The sequence below is a fragment of the Marmota flaviventris genome, chromosome 9 (genome assembly GCF_047511675.1).
Source record: "Marmota flaviventris isolate mMarFla1 chromosome 9, mMarFla1.hap1, whole genome shotgun sequence".
Classification (NCBI taxonomy): domain Eukaryota; kingdom Metazoa; phylum Chordata; class Mammalia; order Rodentia; family Sciuridae; genus Marmota; species Marmota flaviventris.
Genome location: NC_092506.1, coordinates 29165888 through 29186618, shown reverse-complemented (window position 1 = coordinate 29186618; position 20731 = coordinate 29165888). Strand labels below are relative to the sequence as shown.

The 20731-nt window shown below is 42.8% G+C and overlaps 1 protein-coding gene across 3 annotated transcripts; it reads right to left on the bottom strand.

The window, feature by feature from the left end:
• Positions 1-5855: 5855 nt before the first annotated feature.
• Commd9 (COMM domain containing 9) lies at positions 5856-17547 on the bottom strand. 3 transcript variants are annotated; one of them, XM_027936549.2, is made up of 6 exons: positions 17474-17547; positions 11788-11913; positions 10001-10140; positions 8620-8654; positions 7653-7756; positions 5856-6601 (listed from the first exon to the last, which is right to left on the bottom strand). In XM_027936549.2, the coding sequence occupies exons 1-6, from the start codon at positions 17522-17524 to the stop codon at positions 6461-6463; spliced, it is 597 nt and encodes a 198-aa protein (XP_027792350.1). In that variant the 5' UTR covers positions 17525-17547; the 3' UTR covers positions 5856-6460. The 3 variants fall into 3 exon arrangements, with proteins under 3 accessions (XP_027792350.1, XP_027792351.2, XP_071472399.1); XM_027936550.2 differs by lacking the exon at positions 8620-8654; XM_071616298.1 differs by lacking the exon at positions 11788-11913 and having other exon boundaries at positions 17474-17524.
• Positions 17548-20731: the final 3184 nt, after the last annotated feature.

Sequence of the window (20731 nt, the reverse complement as noted above, 5' to 3'; positions counted from 1 at the left end):
CATTCAATATAATTTGACCACGGCTCACTGACACAGTTCAAACCTCCTTATGAGTTTGTGGAAGAAGACGAGACACAAATGGACAGTTGTTGGGCAGTCTATTGCATGCCAGGCACTGTGGTGGCTCCATGGAGACCAAGTTAATGAGACATGGTCTCCAGCCTCAAGGAGCACCCACATCTCCACCCCCACTTCATGCATAGTGTCTTTCTGTTCTCTTTTCTTCCCCCATTAAACCTGCTCCCAGGAAAGAAATTAAGCTGCACTGAGCCGTAGTCAACTGAGTAGGTGTTGATGACAGTGCCTGTCAACTGTCTCTCACTCTCCATTCTCTCTATTTAGTAACAAACCCCACCCACTCTCTAACCTCCCCCTACCCCCTTGAGAGTTAGCTAGACCCTGGGCTGCCCAGCCATAGACCATATTTCCCAGCCTACCTTGCAGCTAAGTATTGGCCACATGATTGTGGCCAAAGGGATATGAGCGGAAATAAACTGGTAACTTCTGGAGCTCACCCTCTTCTCCTTTCCCATGGCTGGGATATACACTTGGAGAGTAGCTATGAGCAGGCCTTGCTCACAGCAAAGAAGGCAACGCTTGGTGGTTGCTGCAGCGGCAAGAGAGAAGGACCCCAAGTCTGTGGATCATTTCCTGGAGAAGGATCACCTGTCCCCTCAAGTCTTCTAGTGGTTCAGACTTTCACATGAGATAAACTTTAGATTCTTTAATCCATGGAACTTGGGCTTTTGTTAAAGCAGCCAAATCAATACCTAATATACTGATTCTCACTCACTGAAGTTGAATAAGCAGATAAGCAAAATACCTTGAATAGGAGCTTTATAAAAGTTCCTGAAATCTGAGCTGGGAATGAGGGCACATACCTGTAATCCCAGCAGCTTGGCAGGCTGAGGCCAGCCTCAGCCATGGCAAGACACTAAGCAAGACATGTGTCTGAGGTCACGTGGCTACTGCAGCACTGATACCAACAGCCAAGAAAATTCCATTCTTCAGCCAGTGGGACCACATAGTTTTTTTGCAAATCAATAAGATACATCACTTAGTGGTTATCTCATCTCTACTTACAGATGAGGTGTAAAAGCCCATCCCAGCCTTTCCCAAGAGTCCAGGACCAATTGAAACCAGACTTTCAAACATGCTTTTAAGAGCTCTTGACATTTCCTCGAAGAAAGAATGGTTCTGTCTCCTTGGAAATTATGGTCCTCAGGAACCAACCAGGGAATACTATCAACATTTTTTTCTTTACAAAGTAGTTGTAAAAAGGACAATTAAGCCGCAGAAATGTGAGCGCCAAAGTAAGAAGGAAGCTCTATAAAGGGTCAACTTCACGCAAGAAAGAGAATGTGGAACTGTCATGATTTAGAAGGCAACAGTCTCAGGTTCAAAATAGTTCTTACAAATATTCCATCTGTGGAACACTTCCAAAATGCCAGGTAAGCCAATGGCTTCTAGATTAAAATATAAAAAAAGAATAATAAAGAAAAGTTTTCACTTGTGAGACCATCTCATCTGACTAACAGAGAACTTCTCCCACCATGCTGGACTCACTTCCTGGAAATAAAATGGAAACCAGAGCACAGAACTTGACTAGTGTCAAATGGACAGCATGCCCACCATGATATTCAGAGAACTGGCTCATGGTGGAAGGCCCCAGATGGCTGGTCCTGATGCTAATTTGTTTGAACCTGAAAATCACCAGAAAAGGGAGGCAAAAGAGGAGGATCATGCTCTGCATGGAAGTGGTAAGGCCAGACTGGTGACAGGGAGAGCTGAAAGTCACCAAGTTCAGGGCCAACGCAGGTGTCTGTAAAGAATCATGGATTTTCTTATCTCCAAATCAAGGTAGGAATGGAGAAAGCACTGGCCTAGATCTGAGTTTCAATTCAGCCCTGGGCCTCTCTAAGACGCCATCCTCAGCAAAATGCACAAATTCTTATGATCGGTATTCTGCTTGACCCTTGGTGGCTGTGGTGAAGAGCAAGATATTTAGTGATGAGGTTTATCAGGAGAAAAGGTCCGAGACAGCATGCTTGCCCTCACTCACATTCTTCGGAAGTGCAGGCTGGCTGAAGCAAAAGAGGAATCTTTTGGTTCAAGGGACAGGATACAGCAATCATGAGAGCCACTCACAAAGACCCCATTTCTCTTCCTCCTGGCACAGAGTAAGACTGAACTTCTCTGTCTGCTTTGCTGTTGTGACCATGTAACTTGTAATTTCGGGGCAGGGTCTGTACAATCACAGATGCAGTTTGCCAGGTGCCCCTGTCTTGCCCGGTGACTCTGGAGGTCTGGGTTGAGAAGGCACCATAGAGACAACAGAGAGGGAGTACTCACCCTCTGCCCCCAATTTTCTGGACCACTTGACATTGGCAGAGAAACTTCTGCTGTGTTAAAAGCCATGCAAGGTTTGTGACTACAGTATATACTCATATCAACAATATATTTTGATATTCTGAACTTTTTTAATATTTAGTTTTTAGTTGTAGTTGGACACAATACCTTTATTTTACTTATTTATTTCTATGTGGTGCTGAGGATGGAACCCAGGGCCTCATACATGCTAGGTGAGCGCTCTACCGCTGAGCCACAACCCCAGCCCTCTGCACTTTTGATGCATCTGGAGTCTTGATCTTTGATAGTGCTCCTCTCAGGGCTAGAAAATTCCTAGAGAGTAGATGCCACCAATACAGAGCCACACACCCAACTAACCCTAACTCTAACCCTTTATCAAGCCCTCACACCCCAAGCCAATGTTCTCTCTGCCTTCAAACATCCCAGGGACAGACCCTATAATCCAGAACCCACCACATTTGGTCCAACTATCCAATCCTAAATTTACTCATTGTGCCTATCCTGCCTTGACTGTTTATTCCTTTGAAAATACGAATAAAGGCTCTGGCCTCTTCTTTCCTCCTCCTGTCCAATGCTGATCTTCACCGTGTGGCTCTGAGTGACATGCTCCATCTCCTGCCTCACAGGCTCTATGAGCACAAACTTCTTTTTCCATAATGATCATTTCCATGTTTTCTTGTGTTACCATTCCTGATTAAAACAAATCCCTGGCACACATTTTTAGAACTGATGTAGTGAGAAAGATAGCTTAGCACCAGATAGAGATGGTATGCTAGACTGCTCCTGGCCCAGGACCTGAACCCAGCAGGTTGCTTCCACTGGCTGGGAAGGTGTGGCTGGTCATTTGCACGCTTGCTGCTTGATGGCTATGACACTGGGGTGTCTGTCAGTTGATGTCGTACATTCTCAACCTAAAACTGATGAGCTCAAAAGAGCTGGGTCCTCCCTAAGAAGCCTTTTGGGTTAGAGCATCATATGTCTGAGACTGAGCACCCAGGGACACTCACCATATTTCTCCCCATTGGTAGAGTGCCCAGGGTTGCAGATCTAGAATCAAGTACTTGGGGTTATATGTGTAACTGGCTATATCCGTTTCTTGAAAAGATATCTCCAAAGGGGAGTGACTACTCTTCTAGTTCCAAGGGGTAAGTCTGATCCACTCACTGGGCAGCACTGACAACCATGGGGCCATGTGAGTCACTTAAAGTGCCCAGTGTCTGTGATGTTATGTGCTCCAAGGGCACTCCATAAAGCACTTCCCCCTTTTCCTCTGAAATTTGCTGTGTCTAACTTAGGCCTGTTCTTGGAGTGAGAGTGAGCACTGTCTGAATGCTCACTCACGGGAGCCATTTGTAGGGCATGAAGGGATCATGGCGCCCCACGAATGTTCACCAGATTGCAGTCTTCTGCTTGCTGCTATCACGACTTGTTCCCAACCCAGTGGCTTATCAGAAGCTCCCTCTTTGGAGATTAGTGACTCAGTGTTTAAGCAAAAAAGAGGAAAGGAGAACCTGGGTCCAGCCCTGGAGAGGTAGTCTTTTCTATATGGGATGTGCCTCGTTTCTAGAGCTGTCAGTATAAGCTTCTGCATGACAACCACCTGTGTCTGCAGGTCTTTCCATTCCTGAATAAAATAAACCCATCAGAATTGATACACTAGCATTGGAAATGACAGCACACTTCCCAACTGAGAACAGGGACTTGAGCCCTCCATAGTTCATAGGGGAGTGGATGACTGATGGCAGATGGGTTTTCTGTGGCAGAAAGTGGGAACCGAGCATCACTGGCCTCACCATCACCGCCTAGAGACAGGAAGTGGTCTCTGCTCATTCCAGCAGTGAAGGCCCCAGGGAAAGACCAATGGGCCCAATCAGAGTCATGTGTATCCATGATACAATCTCTGTGGCCACATGGACCAGGACTAAGCCTGGTGCTCACCCTGTGGCCAGGTAGATGGAATGTGTTGATATCCAGGGGCCAGTCTCTTGGCTCTTTGTGGATGGTGTTTGCATTTCAAACCTTCCTACACCCTTGGAAAGACAGTTTGTGCAGAGATGCTTCATCACACAAGGTACGATTGGGAAACCAGACAAGCATTGAATGAAAGACCTTTGTGGTACAGAAGTAAGGTCAGGCCAACCAGAAATATGGCATTTATAAACAATCCATCCTCACTAAGAATGGAAACAACCTCTTAAACAAGGGAATGGGAAGGGTTGTAAACATTTATTGACTTTTCCAGTTCTGTTCTGAATGCCCTCCAAATGTCTTGTGCTCAGTTGACTCTCTTCAGGTAGGCCTGGCTAAAGCAATGTCCGGCTCATCAGACACGGATGCTGGGCTCCTTGGTCCACGTTAGTTTCTTGTTGTACTTTTGAGACTGGGAGACAGGAATTTGAGATCACTGTTTATAGGTCATGGGAGTAAAAGGTAAACAGAAAGGGATGAATTCATGCCAAAGGCTGAACTCAACCTAAGTGTAAGACCAGGGGGTCCTGATCCATAGCTGGGTGGGATCTGGAGTTCATGACCTGTCACTATGTGCAAAAAATTAAAGATTCATTTCCTACAGAAAAGGATGCACAGCTCTTATCAAGTTCTCAGCGGGGACGGGCCCCACAGGGTTAAGATCTGCCATGTTTAAAAGCAGGCAGCTTAGCTTCCAGGAGCAGCAGAGAGCTTGGAATGGTTAGTCTTGACCTTCCAGTATCTCACTAGGTGGGCAGAGGTATGATTTCTCCTATTTCAGTTTCAAAAATTTCCAAATGGAGCTAGTTTTAGACCTCCACATCCTGGTATGGAGAAAAAGCTAGGGAAATCTGGGCTCAAGTCCTAATGAGGCCATTTACCAGCAGGGGACTAAGCCTCCATGAGCAGGTTCCCTCATCAATCAAGGCAGGACAATAATATTCCTCCTCACCAACCCTCTTAGAAGATAAAATGACAAATGACTGGCTTTCTATTTTCATTCCTATTAATAATTAGGGCTAACAGATTACTATTATTTTGGAGGTACAGCTTCCGACCCTGGCTGCCTGCGCCTCAAGTGTATATCCTTAACCTATGGTTCACCTCCTCCGTCCACCCCAGACACACACTTGAGCTTCCAGAACGAAGAGCTCAGCAGGCAGGCAGCATGCTGTTGCCACAGGGATGACCTGGATAACAAGGCAGAAGGAACTTCACACACAGGCCCTATGACGTGTGAGCCTCGCTACAGAGATGGTCTTGTTCAGCCAGTCTCAGGGGCACACTAATTGGAGCTCTCGTATCAAGTGTGCACTGAAGTCACCCTTGCTTCTTTTTTTTTTCTACGTAGCACTCAAGAGCACAGGGAGCCTGGTCGGGGTCATAGGTCTGGTTTCATGTCATACCAAAGGTCAAGGGCTTAGCTGGGAATCAGGAAGTTGGGATTATCTTCAGGAAGTTGAGAGGCAGCACCTGGCTGAAGGCAACAACCTGGGTGAAAAGAATCAAGGCCAGAATCTTAAAACGTTATTTATTTCCAGTTATTCCCACTTCCTCACCTGGGAATAGTAAGAATCAGAATGCGTTTCAGAAGTGGAGAGGTGGTCCAGAGGGGCCAAGGGGGCTCAGGGGATACCCTAGAGGGGCCAGGCTGCAGGGCCAAGCTCAGTGGGATTTGCCTTGCTTCTCTGACAGAGGGGCAAGCGCTGCTGGCATCAAGGGCCTGATGCCCTCCATGTATTCCAGGACTGGAATGAACTTATCAGAGTCAATGCTGGAAATAACTCATTAAGCGAACCCCAGTCAGGGCCTGGCTTCCCCGGGCAGCCAGGCAGGGGCATCTGATGAGGCAATGCTCCCTCACAGCACACAGCATCAGTCAGGCTGCATCAGGAGCCTCTCGAAAGTGACAGCTTCTGTTTATCAGCTTCAGAAAGAGAAAAAAGAGGAGGAGAACAGCAAGGTGCCTGGTTGCTTCCTCCCAATCCTCCTGTGCCTGCAGGAGGCAGTGAGCCCCCACTCCCACCATCCTGTCCGCCTGTAGTCAACTGAGCTGCTGCTGCAAGGCGCCTCGACACTGATGAGCAGCTGGGCACGGCAATGGCACTAGCAGCAGGTCAGCTCATTTACTGGCCACAGCAGAAAGCTGGTCTCGGATGCGGCCCAGCCCATCTAACATGGTGTCTAGTGTTTCTTTGCTCAACTCCACAGTCACAGCCGAGATGGAGGGTTTGTCCCCGCACAGACTGGGATCTTCTTGGATCTGTAAAGAGAACATGGCCCAGAAAGTCAAAGCTGCCTCTCTTCCTATCTCCCCGTAAGCGAGTCCTTCTCAGTTCTTCTGGGCCTCTGAAGAGAGGTTCTTTGTAAGGGCTGCAAGGAGCCCCAGCCCTTGAGTCATTCAGCAACTGGGGAAGGTGAAGGAGACACTCAAAAGACCTGGGTCTCTTCCCATTTGCAACAAGAGCCTTGGGTGGGTAGCAGGGAAGGGTGAGCCTTCTCCCCAATACCCTGTCTTAGCACTGAAGTGAGAAAACGTGCTCACACTGGTATTTTTAGATGTGGGCTCTATGGGGTACACAGGACAGTCCACTGGATATAAGAAAAATATCACAACTTATAGTTTTACTTATTTAATCATAAACAAGAAACAAATAAAGCTTTATTAATACTTAAAACTTAGTTGCAAGAGGCCTCCTAAAGTTTTTTCTTGAAGGTATTGAATTTCTGGGTGTTTGGTGAAGTAAATACAGCAATATATCACTTAGTTTTTTAAACTAAATGAATTCTATCATAATGTGATTTTAGAAGATTCCTGAAAAAAACTATCAAGTGAACACAATGAAGCAAGGGCACGTGAACAAGAACAGAAAGCATTGACTTCCACTGCCAACAGAAGCCTGATGACCACACTGCAAACAGGACAGGAAGTTGGTGACGATACACTGAAATGATCCAGAGGTCAATCTGAAATCTGAACACATACTCCTACAGTTAAAGCTAAACGTCTCAGTACGTGTACACCTTTAAGTGATCAGAAAACAATTTTAAAAATATATTGTTTAGCACTTGTCACACTGTTGTAAAATGTCAACTTTCAGTGCATGTTTTATGATGCCCATGATGTGTTCACACAGCAGGACACAACACTGTGTGAAACACACATGCACACGGGGGATGCCAACATTTTTGGTGGGGGGGCTTAGTTAGTGTAGTGACCCCAAAACTTGGGTGGCTGATATTTTAGGTGGCCCACAGGGCCTAACTCGCTACAGTACCTTCTTTCCTTCTAATGATGATGAGAGTGGACCTACCTTCATCTGGAGCAGGCAAGTGGGGATGGCCATGCGGCTGATGCTGTCTGAGGAGGTTTTGATATCCACTCTCCAGTCCAGGTCCACCAGGCGTGGCAGAGAGACTGTGGAAGAGACAGCTTAGCTCAGAGGTCACGCCGCCCACGTTTATCAGGCCTTTACTCTGAAGACTGTACACACATAACCCATCTGATCTATGCAGCAAATCTCTGAAAGAGACAGACAGTGGGGCAAAAGACCACAGCAAGCACGGACCTTCCCACTACTCTGTGCTGCCTGCCCTTAGTACTGATTCACGGTGGGGCAGCATCTCCAGACTTGCACCAAACACCCAACCCTCCAGTTGTCGGGACAGAATGACAAGTGACATAAGGTACAGAAAAAGTCACAGCTGGAGTCTTGGGGAAAGTGTAGCTTCCGCGAGTGGTAAGAGGCCTTGCTTTAAAGATAATCAGGCTTGGTTTGAACCTGGGTTCCACCACTTGCCTAACCTCTGAGTCTCCATTTTCTTATCTGGAAAATGGGGATAGTTTCATCCCAGCTCCCTGGGTTGCTGGGAGGACTAAGTGAATCAAGGCAGGTCAAGTGCTCTAGCACTGTGACTGGCTCAGAGTAAGCAGAATGATGCTTCTAAATACATACTTTTATTTAATCTTTCAAAGTAATTTTAATTACTGTTGGGTTTTTTCTTAATTGAAGCAGAATTACTTTTTAAAACACAATTTTTACTACATCACTTTCTTCTTTGGGTATTTCTGTATTTTTTAACAACAATATTTACAGTTATATGAACATATCTATATAAACATATAGAGCTGGATTAAAAAGAAAAAACACAGCATACAGACAGTCTTTGATTTGAGACTAGAATAGTTGCCCTTGACTTTTGGTTAACATCCTTGGTGTCCTGGCAGATTCAGGCCTGGGGCTGGTGAGAGGAAGGAGAGGAAGATGTCTTAGTACTTACTCTGATTTGCTTGGGCTTCAGTTCTCCAAGTAGATCTATTAAAGAGGGAAAGATGAGGAAAAAAAATTATGGAAAAGGGGTGAGACTGAGTTTTCTGATCATGAGAAACCTTAGCCTCCACCTTTCTTGTGATCTTCAGACCTCCTAACAGGAAATGATCTCAGAAATCATCCTTCCCCAAAGCAGCTTTTTGTTTATTTGTCTTACAAGGCTTGGTGATGTTAAGACCTAAGTGCTGTTTTCACAGCTTAGGACAAGAAAATAAAAGGCTTACTGCTCTATAATCTTATTGTGCTACTGTTCTCAAAGACAAAACAGAGAAAAGGTCAACTTATGCTCTCTTTATTGAGCACCTGCCATACAGAATACAGCAGCTTATGCAAAAATACACCCAACAGACCTGTCTAATGCTACAGCAAATAACATCATGGTGAGATGTCAAGCAGAGTAAGAGTCAAATGTGGTAATGTAAGGAAGTTTCAAATAAACAAAAAAATATTGGTAAACAGGCATTAACTGTTATTGCTATTAGACAGGTCTGTTCAAGCCTTCTGCTAAACAATAATCGATTCTTTTAAGTTTTTGGGGGGTTTCAAAGGATGTGTCTGGCTGAGAGGATACAGAGAAAACTCACAAAAGAGATCTTAAGATGACCAATAAACACATGAAAAATATATTCAACATTGCTAGCATCAAAGATATATAAGCTGAAATCAGGTTTCATTTGCCATCTGTGGAACTGGGGGGGGGGGAAGGTAAGAAAAAATCTCATAGAAAAGGTGTAGGAAGAGGGACATGTTGTGTCTTATGGTGGAAAGAGTACAATCTTCCTGATGACCAAAACCCAATATGTTCATGGCTTTACCAAAGTAAGGAAATAATTAAGCACATGAGCAAAGTTTCTAAATTGCTCACTGAAGTGCAAAACTGACAAAATCTTAAATGTCTAACACTAAAGAATTTAAAAATGTATACCCAGTTCCTTCTTGTAATGGAATATATCTTATATTTAACCATTAAAAATGATAGTAAAGGTAAATACTTATTGACCTGAAATGTCATTACTGTTAATACTGCTAGCTGAAAATAAGCAAGTTATAAAATGGGATGATCTTTTTTTTTGTAGTTGTTAAAAAATAAAACCAAAACATCAACCTCTCTATGTATGTGTAAAGAGAAACAATAGCCAAGTCCTAAACGGTTTTCCAGAAAGAAATCAATATTACTGCTCACTTCTGGGTGGTGGACTGTAGTTATCTTATTTTCTTCTTTTTGCTTTTCTGTATTTTCTATCTTTCCAACAAGGAATATAGTATTTCTAAAGTAGTTATAAAAACAATAAGAAATGTAAAAGAAGAATTTTCAAAAAATGAGCACTTACACATGTTCTAGGATGATTTTTGTCAGCAGGTTTTTGAGGTTTTGGTGGAAATTTTCTGGAAAGAGAGCCAGAATTGCCTCAGCAGACGACAGGTCACGGAATGCCACCAGCCGAGTGAGGCGGTGCAGAGCCTGGAGGAGCTGCAGGATAGAGGAGACAGCCCTGTAGCTGCAGGGGACATGGGACACAGGACAAGAGGCAGCAGAAGGGCCCTCTATCCCACACCCTGTGACTGCATGCTGCAGTCATTTGAACGAGTGACAGGAGCCAAGCAGCCTCTGTAGCAGATGCTGCTGTCCCATGTATCTCTGCTGCCCCTAACTTCACCTGTTGCTTCACAAAACAGATGCAGCTGCCTGACCTAGGAAGCTGTCCACCTGCCAGAAACTCCTAAGGCAAAGGGTTAATGTGTCCCTTTTTCTTCTGCAGAAGGATCTGACCTTCAGTTAACTTTCTGGTGCTGTTTCCCTGGTAACCTGAGAAGTGGAGAGTCAGCTGGGTTACTACGCAACCCTGCATTGGTCCAATGCCTCTGGATGGAGAGGATTGCATAAACACCTGGGGCCCATGGCTTGGGCTCCTCTGATGGGGCTGCACGCTCCGCTCCTTACAAGTATCTCAAGTTGTGTTTACTGGCATGTGACAAAGAGATACTGGTTCCTGGGGAGGGTGGGCTTTGAATTCAGGGTGGTAGAAGTCTCAAGTCCCTGTGAAAGAGGAGTGCCAGACCCTGTACTCCTAAGGTTCTCATCCTAGGAGGTTGCTGGTCCGCAAATGCACTTACCCAGAAGTGAGGGGAGTTAAACCTCCACTATAGCTGCGGGGGAGGTAGTGGACAAATGCCCTAGTCTCCTTGCCCTCCAAGGAAAATTCCAAGACATGCTCTACTTGACTTTTCACAGAACCCTAAGATTGAGCCCCATTGCTACGGCAGTAACCACTCATTAATATACTTTTTTACTTTAAGACTTTTCTACTTTGCCTGTTTGATCTTCCCTACTTCCTGCTTTGTGTTTTCTAGAATCACCTCCCAAAAAACTTCTGGCACTCAAGTTTTTGCCTCAGTATCTACTTTTCAGGGAACCCAAACTAAGTCTCCACTTACCTCTATAATCTTGCTCTGCTTTTAACTTTTCTAAAGTTGATTTTAATGAGCAAAGCTTCATATTTAAAGAATAAAAATAACATGAGTCCATGTGAAGATACTCCTGTTTTAAAAGTGCATTTGCTCTGGAAAGATATAGAGTCCCTGCTACATAGTGCAGCATGACATCTAGGATCAGGGGAGCTCAGGCGAGCAGAGCAGACTCCACTGGGGCTGAGGGCTGCGAAGGCAGCGCTGTACATGGCACCCAGAGGGAGCCTCACTGAGCCCAGCTCAATTACCACTCAGACCTCCATCTTCTGTGGAAGATTCCTGAAGAATCTGCCTGAAGCTCTCCAGCTGACAGTTCATCAGTCTTAGCAGTGTATAGGCTGAGAAAGAAAGTCACATCAAGTTTGGCTTTTGATTACACTGTCTAGGCAATAAGTCTAAAAGAACTTGTTCAGGAGCTGATTCTGGGCCCAGCTCCCACATGTGACTTACTTATCACAAGGAAGGGCTCAAAGACAAAGCTTTCAACTTACTAATACTAAAAAAAAAAAAAAAAAATCTATCTAGAGTTGGCTACAATGTCAATTTCTGGGAAAAATTTTCTTTGGACATGGAAATGACTGGGAAGTCAAAAGAAAGATTAGCAAGGGAAGAGGGCCCATGGCCAAAGGTCATTTCTGACCACACTTACTTGCTCTGCCTCCTCCTGGGTCACAGACAAGCTGGAACACGTAATATCCAAGAGCTTTTTTGAGCCAAGGGCTGAACTGGAAAAGCTTTCTTGACACAGCTGCCTGACAACATCTTTTGAGGAGGCCTATGAATTAATTCACAGATAGGGGAGGAAAAAAAAAAACCTCTGATAACATGTTTTCAAATAACATTGGCTTAGGTATTATGTGACATATTTCACACGTAAGATTTAAAGGTATAGAGGACACCTTTAAATTTGTCTGGGAAGACAGAATAAATGTACTTTTCCCTATTCTTTCTGCTAAGTACAACTAAAACCCCTGGGTACTACATGGAAAACAGATCTGAGATGTCTCTAGAAAGAGGGGAGAAGGCACATCTGTGAGGAGTTCAAGCCCCAAGGAATGAGGTGATGGTGAGTTCCTTGGGTTTTCTTTTTGCTTTATCTATCCTAGACCCTGAGCTGAAGAAGAGGGCAATGTGGAAATGTCAATGGGTACAGGAGGGAGGAAAAGAAAAAAAAAAAGCTACAACAAATCCCTGTTCTCTCTAGCCAAAGGACCAGGAAAGGAACAGCATAGGGAAATGAACAAGCTTTAGACAATCACTGCTTTCTATTCCAGCCAAATATCACATAAAGAACCGTGAACCCATCCTGACTTATGCTGATGAAGTCTGTGTGAGGCTGTGAGAGGTACCCCAACACTTGCACTGGGTCAGTGTCAAAGACAGCCAAGCAGGGAGCTGGGATCTTCATCTGCACCAGTGGGTCACAAGCCACACTGCCTGTGGTACAGAGAGAGTCTGCGTGGAGACAGGGCTTCCCCAGTACCCAGGGGAAACAGAAGCCCCTGCTTTCAGGTATCAACAGGAGCCAAGTGGGGAATCTGAACTTCTACCTCCAACTGGCAGTAATGAGAGGTGCCCCCTAAGCCTCCCTGAGTGGTACCAGAGAAAGCTGGCTAAAACATAAGACTTAAATAAGATCCAGAATTTTGGAACATAATATGAACACATCCAGGTTTCAATAAAAATCATGTATCAAATCAGGAACCAGAAAGATCTCAACTCAAGCTGAGGAAAAAAACATAACTACAGATGCCAACACCAAGATGACAGCCATTAAAATTATCTGACCAAGGTTTTAAAGCAGCCTTGATGACAATGTTTCAATAAGTAACTTTGAACATGCTTGAAACAAATTAAAAAAGAGAAAGTTTCATCAAAAAATAGGTGATATTAAGAAGAATAAAATGCAAAATTTTAGAAATGAAAAATACAATAACCAAAATGTAAAATCTCAATAGATGGGCTCACTACACCAAAATGGAAGGGACAGAGAGAAGAATCAGCGGACGGAGCCAGAGGATGATAAAAAAGGGCAAGACCAAAAATGTGTATTCAAAGGAATAACAGCTGAAAACTTTCCAAGCATAGCTGGAGACACAGTAGTACATATTTCAACAACCTGAGTAAATCCCACGTAGGATAAATAATAATTTAAAAAAACCTACACCAGGTCCCTAAGTGAACTTCTAAAAACAAAAGACAAAGCAATCTTGAAAGTAGTGAGGAAGAAACGACACTTTAGCTATAATAAACAATCAGAATGACAGCAGCTTTCACATCAGAAACCACAGAGAAATACACAAACACAAAAAGCATAGTATTTTTCAGTATGAAAGGAGAGCTGTCAAACTAGACTCCTACAGACAATAAGAATATCCTTCAGGAATGAAGAGGAAATAAAGATATTCATTCTTAGTAAAAGAGCACTAAGAAAATTTGTCACAATATTTACCTTAAAGGATGGTTAGAGCAAGTTCTGTAAAGAGAAAAGAAGGAATGAAAGGAGTGCGAAGATCCAGCTTGACTTGACTGCAGCCATGTTGAGCCAGGACACCATGACTACCCTTGGGGAACCCTGGCCTCTTTCCCCACGAGCCTCCCAGCAGACTAGAGAAATGCCAAGCTGTCAGGGAGGTATGGGGAACACCAGGTGCCGAATGCTGGTGCTGGCAGTGCCAAGAATATGCCTGACATCTTTCTGCAGTCTCTTTCCACATGTGGCCTACAGAAGTTGGTTCTTTCACCCCAGATTTTCTTGGAACAAGAAGAATCCTTGGAATGTCAGGAAGAAAGAAAAGGATAAGCAAAAAAAAAAAAAAAAAAATCCTTTATTTTCTTGAATTTTCTAAATATGTTTAAAAGTTGAAAGAAAAATTAGAACACTGTCTGATGTGCCTCTAAATGTACCCAGAGGACATACCCATGACAATTATGCTACAAGTAAAGAAGGGTTAAGGGGCAGACAGAGAGGCAGGTGTCTATACTTCACCCTAACACCATGATGACACCAATAGGCTGAAATAAGCTGTACATGCACAAAAGAGTAACTATAGCAACTACTAAAGGGGCTATAAAAAGAAATACATTTTTAGAACTACTGACAAATCAAAACAACTCTAAAAAACAACCCAGGGGAAAGCAGAAAAATGTAAATAGAAACAAAAAACAAGAAAGAATAGACAGGAAACAACAAAAAAAATACGGCAGACTTATGTTCTAACATATCAGTAATTATACTAATTCTAACATTTAATTGGCATAAACATTCCAATTAAAATACAGAAATTGGCAGAGTGGATTAAAAATATGACTCAATTAAATGTTTATACACAAAACTCCCTTCAAATATATGATAGGAGCTGGCTGGAAAGTAAAAGGATGAGAGAAGAGGTGCCATGCAAACATTAACCAAAAGAAAGCAAGAGTGGTTACGTTAATATCAGATAAAGCATGTGTCACCAAAAGAAAATTACCAGAGAAAGAGAGGGACATTAAATAATGATAGAAGGTCCTATCCACCAAGACGACGATATCCTAAATGTATCTGTACCCAGTAAAAGAACTGCAAAACATGGGGCTGGGGCTGTAGCTCAGTGGCGGAGCACTTGCCTATCACGCGTGAGGCACTGGGTTCGATCCTCAGCACCACATAAAAATGAAATAAACAAAATAAAGGCATGCTGTTCATCTATAACTACAAAATTTTTTTTTAAAAAAACTGCAAAATATGTGAAGCAAAAGCTGACAGCACTGTTAATGAGAAACAAATTCACAAATATAGTTGAGATATCAAAGCCCCTCTTTCAATAATTAATACAACAATTACACAGATATTAAAAAAAGATGAAGAAGAACTCAACAACATAATAAATCATTCTAATTGTCATTTACAGAACACTTCATACCCAGAAACTGCAGAATACACTCACATCTCAAACACCTGGACATATATCAAGATAGATCATATTCTGGTCCACAAAACAGCACACTATTCATTTTAGTTTTAAAAATTTGTTGAAGTTTGTATTATGACCCAGAAATCAGAAACAGAAAGATAACAGGAAAATGTTAAACATATGGAAATTTAAACAATACACTACTAAATAATTCACAGGTCAAAGACCAAATCTCAAGGGAACTTAAAATAAATTACACTAAGTGAGTGAAAATGAGAAAACAACGTATCAACATATGTAGGACACAGTCAATGAAGTGTTGAAAAGGAAATTTATAATATTCAATGTGCATATTAGAAATTGAAACAAATGTCAAAATTAGTAATCTGGAGCCCAGAGCATATTTTTAAAAATCCAAAGCTCAAGATTACAGAGGCAAATACTCCAATTAGAATAGGGACAAAAGATGTTCCACTGAAGATACACAGAGGGAAAATAATCAATGAAGAGACTCAACATCATTTAGTCATTAGAGAAACGCAAATTAAAACCACACTGAGATACCAAAACACATCTTTCAGAATGGCTTGAATAAAATATAGTGATAACATCAAACGTTGGTGGGGATGTGGGACATCCTGGAGTACCTGGGCACTGCTAGTAGAAATATAAAGTAGTTCAGCCTCCAGAAAGAGTTTGGAGATTTCTTGAAAAATGAAACATGCAACCACCAAATGACCCAGTAACTGTATTCCAAGCCTGTACACAAACATTTACAGCAGCTTTATTTGTAATAGCAAAACCTGGAAACAATTTAGATGTCTTTCAATAGATCAAGCAAACTTTTGTATATCCACACCATGGAATACTCCTCAGCAATAAAAAGTAAAGAACCATTGATACAGACAATGTGGACGAATCTCCAGGGGATTAAGCTGAGTGAAAAAAAGTCAATCCATACATACTGTATGATTTATATAAAGTTCTTTTGTGTGTGTGTGCGCGCGCGTGCGCTAGCGCAGTACTAGGGTTCAAACCCAGAGTATCATGTATATTAGGCAAGTGCTCTGCCACTGAGCTACATCCCCAACCCTTTTTAAAAATTTTGAGACAGGGTCTCACTAAGTAGTCCAGGTTGACTTGAAACTTCTGATCCTCCTGCCTCAGCCTCCCAAGTTGCTGGGAACAAAAGGGGAGGGCCACCATACCTAGCCTATATAAAATTCTTTAAAAAAATAATGTCAGATGTTAAAGAAGGGGTGGAGGATGAATGGAAGCGAGACTATAAAAGAGCAGCAAGAGGGGTCTTGTGGTGATGGAAACATTTTGTATTTTGACTATCAATGTTAACACCCTGGCTGTGATAGTTTCCTATAGTTTTGCAGAATGTCAACATTGGGGGAAACTGGGTAAAGGGTAAATGGGATCTTTCTGCATTATTTATTACAACTGCATGTCAATCTACAGTTATCTCAAAATAAGAAAGTTTATATTTAAAAAAAATAAAAGAGTACATAGGATAAGAGCAATGAAAATGAATGCATATTGCTACAGAATTGTTGATATATACTGATGAACAATAAAGTAGTGATTTTAGGATCGTAGAGTGCAAATGAATACTGGGGAGGCCATTCAAAATTAAGTTAAACAAAACGGAGACCATTGTATGGACTGATGACGATGCTCTGTCATAAACTGTTGAGTATAATTAACTCAATCCTCTTCACCTACTAAAGGGAAAAGGAAAGTTAAAGAAACCGTCCTTCATGGATCTTACATTCTTAAGAGAAGACGGACAATAGGCAAATAGATTCATAATGTTATCTAATGACAAGTGTTTCAAAGGAAAATAAAGCCGCCCTTTTATAGAGGAAATCAAAAGTTAATTCCAACCCCTCATTTTATTTGAACTTTACGAGCCCGGGGAAGTATGTCCCTTTCAACCACTCAATCTTTCAAACAAATAATTATCAGGAGAGTGTTCCGGCCCTTTCTCAGTCAGAGGCGTGAACAGAAAACCCGGGCCTCAGGAACACAGAAAGCACACCTCAGTCGCTGGCGCCGGCAGATGCAGAGGGAGTGCAGAAGGGCTGTGGGATGAAATGGGGAACCAGTAAAACGGATCCAGCAATTATCACTCCCAACGCCCCATCCCCAAAACCAGCCCCAGAGACTTAACAGTGGGGGGCATTTGTACAGCCCCTTCACGTCCGTTATCTCATTTTCTTCTTTTTCACCTTCTAGTCAGGCAGTTGTTGATTTTGTTTCGCTTTAAAAGCTCAAAAAGGAGCAACTGTTTGCCCGGGGTCACACAGAGAAGCAGTGGCAGAGTTGTGGCTCCAAATCAGGGCCAACTTATTCCCGGTGCCCGCCCCTATGGTCCGTAGACTCAGTTCCGAAGACAAAGGAGACGGCACGCGTCCCCGCCCCGCCCTTTACCTTCAGCAAACTCTGGAGAGCCGCGAAGTGCTCCGCTGTCACGGCGGCCATTTTTCCGAAATCATGTGACTGCAGTCGCGGGAGGAGCGCGATCACGTGACTCCGCCGCCTGCGCGGGGCATGCCGGGGGCTGTAGTCTTTCAAAGTGGCGGGAGCGGGAGCGGTTAGCTAGTGGCACCGGGGCTGGGAGGAACTTAGAAGGGTTCTGCAGCAGAATGGCCATCTCGAGGATCCAGGACCTGGGAGGAAGTGGAGGGAGCATGGTTTTCAGGGGAGCAAGTTGACCTGGCTTGTCCATTTACCGGAGGGGAAACTAGTTTTCCCGGGACCCGTGCAGGAGGACTGGCTGATATGGATAATGCAGGCTTGGCGGGCACCTTGGAGGCATAGTTGTTCAGAAGTGATCAGTCTGTTGGCCACTTGGAATTAAAACGAAACTGTGCTCATTGTAATTCATGTAATTTACACACACAAACACACACGTCATCTCGAAGAACGTAAACTTGCTTTTGCATGTATAGTTTCTGTCTCTCAGGTAGGAGCTGGTGTTTTTATTAGGTTTATCCAAATGGGAAGACCGAATCATTTAGGGTTTTTAGTAACTTTTCCATAGGTCTATGGGAGATCTGGTTTGAAGAGCAGGTGAGAAAGTGTTTAGGAAAGGGGATAGGAAGGGAGCCACTATTACTTATCCAGAGTCTCCTTACATCTATGGCAAGAATGAGATGGGAGTGGATCATAAAAATTATTTAATCTGTGGATTCAACAGGTAATTATGAATGAAGTGAGTAATTTGAGTTGGCAGTACTGGACTCTGATTTGGCAGTGATCAGAAGTCCTAGCTCAGAACAGACTGAAATTTTATCCATAGGGTGAGGTACAGTAACTTGGGTGAATGGCGTGTTCTTAAATAAACAAAAAGTTGATTAGACTTAAGATTAATTTTTGTGGGGATATTGGCTTGTTATTTGCAAGATTTTGCCTTCTCATCTTACTGTAGAAAGGTGAGCATGGTGGCCAGGCTCCAAGATGGCCCTCAATAATTCCTTGTATTCACAACCTAGTGTAGACCCTTTTCATTTGTACCAGGATTGGTATGTGGCCAGGGATGATGGTACATTATTTCTGCACTCTCTCATCTTCCCTCTCTCTTTACTGTCTTGTTTTGGGGAAAGCAAGCTGCTATGTTGTGTGAGTAGTCCTATGGAGAGACCCATGTGGCAAGGAACTGAAGCCTTCAGCCAACAGCCAGCAAAAAACTTATGACTGCTAACAGCCTCTGTAAAAGTAGATTCTTCACCCCTAGTAGATCTTTATTCAGATAGCATTGGCCAACAACTTTGGTTGCAACCTCATGAGAGAGATTCTGAGCCAAAACTACTCAGCTAAACCACATCAGGATTTCTGTTTTTAAATACTATATAAGATTATAAACATTTGTTTTTTATCTACTAGATTTTAGAAAATTTATTACACAGCAATAGTAACTAATGCAGAGACAATGAAACAGGAGCTTTATAATCCAACCTAATTTCAATCTCAGTTCTACACGTTATTGAGTATATCATCAACAAATTGTTGAATTTCTATGAGCCTCAGTTTTCACATCTGTACAACAGTGTTGAAAAAACCTATTTCAGAGAGCACAGCTAAGTGACAGGTGCAGCCCCAGCTCTTCTTGCTCTCCTGAGCAGGTATGATGGGGTAGGGGCGTTTCCCTGGGCTACAGTCAGTGGCTGGCAGGGTCTGAAACCTTATACCATTCATGCCAAGTTGGTAGGGCAGCTCAGATTGCCAGTGCCATGTTGCATTTAAAATTTTGTCTGCAGTTCCTAAACCATAAGCATTATCTCAAGAAGAAACAGCAGAATATCAGAGTTTATGTCCATGATTTTTGTACCACTCTCTGGATTTAGCTAGACCAATTCAATTTTTTTCCAATTTTGAGTATAGAAAGCAGTGCTTACTTTCACTCATTTAGTAAACTTGCTATGAGCCAGGCTTCATTATAGCTTATGTTGTATTTGTATATTATATTAAATGTATATATATATGTATATATATGTATATACATATGTACACTGATACATACACCATATTATTATTTCCCCCACTTTCAAATATAGGAAAATTGAGACATAGACATTTTAAGTAATTTGCCCAATGTCTCACAGATTAGCAGTAGGAGAGCTCAGATTTAAACTTGGGCAGTTTGTTAACCACCAAGCTGTACATGTCTCCTTGTCTTCCCATAAATGAAAATGCAGGTTTCTTCTGTTTGGATGTCGGTACCCTCCTCAGTGGGCAAGAATAAGCTTGTATAATCATGTACAAGTTTTCCTGTATGGAAAACTTCATTTCACTTGGAGTATATGGAGTGGAATTTCTAGGTAATATGGTAACTCTGAGTTTAACTGTGTGTTAAACCAGTGATGTGGCAAGAGAAAATATTATGAGTGGAAGGAGGACTATGGGATTTGGAAGAATACTCAGGCTGGGTTCCTGGTTTTCATGTGCTCCTGGCAAGTTACTTCACCTCTCTGAACCTGAGTTTCCTCATCTGTAAAATGGAAACTACAATAAAATACCTTTTGGCCATTAGAGGGGGCTCAAGGATGACTTATACCCCGAATGGGGAAGAATTGTCAATTTTTTTTTTTTTTTTTGTATCAGGGATTGAACCCAGGGGCACTTTATCAAGGAGACACATCCCAGCCCATTTTAAAAATATTTATTTAGCGACAGGTTCTTGCTGAGTTGCTTAGGGCCTTGCTAAGTTGATGAAGGTAGCTTTGAACTTGTGATCCAACTGCCTCAGCCTCCCAAGCCACTGGGATTACAGGTCTGTGCCACTGTGCCTGGCAGAACTATCTCTTTGGACACTCAGTTCTAGCCATTAGTAGCGATGAAGGGCAGAGCTTTCTTGTTGTGGGAAAGGGAGGAACTAAGGAGACCAACTATCCCAGTTTGCCCAGGAATTAGTGATTTTCTGGGATGCAGAACTTTGAGGTCTAACATTGAGACAGTGCTGGGGAAAGCAGGCCAGTTGGTTACCCTAACGTGATCCCGGAAACTTTAAGGGAAACCATCCTTTGGGAAAGGTTGTTCATTTTTCTGCACTGAAACAGATGTGAAGAGAGGGATATGGCCATAGGATTTTTTCATAGAAAATGATTTAAGGTCAACAACTTAATTTTAATGTTTTTTGAAATAGCTTTATTGAGAACTGATTCACATACAATGTACCCGTCTTAAGTG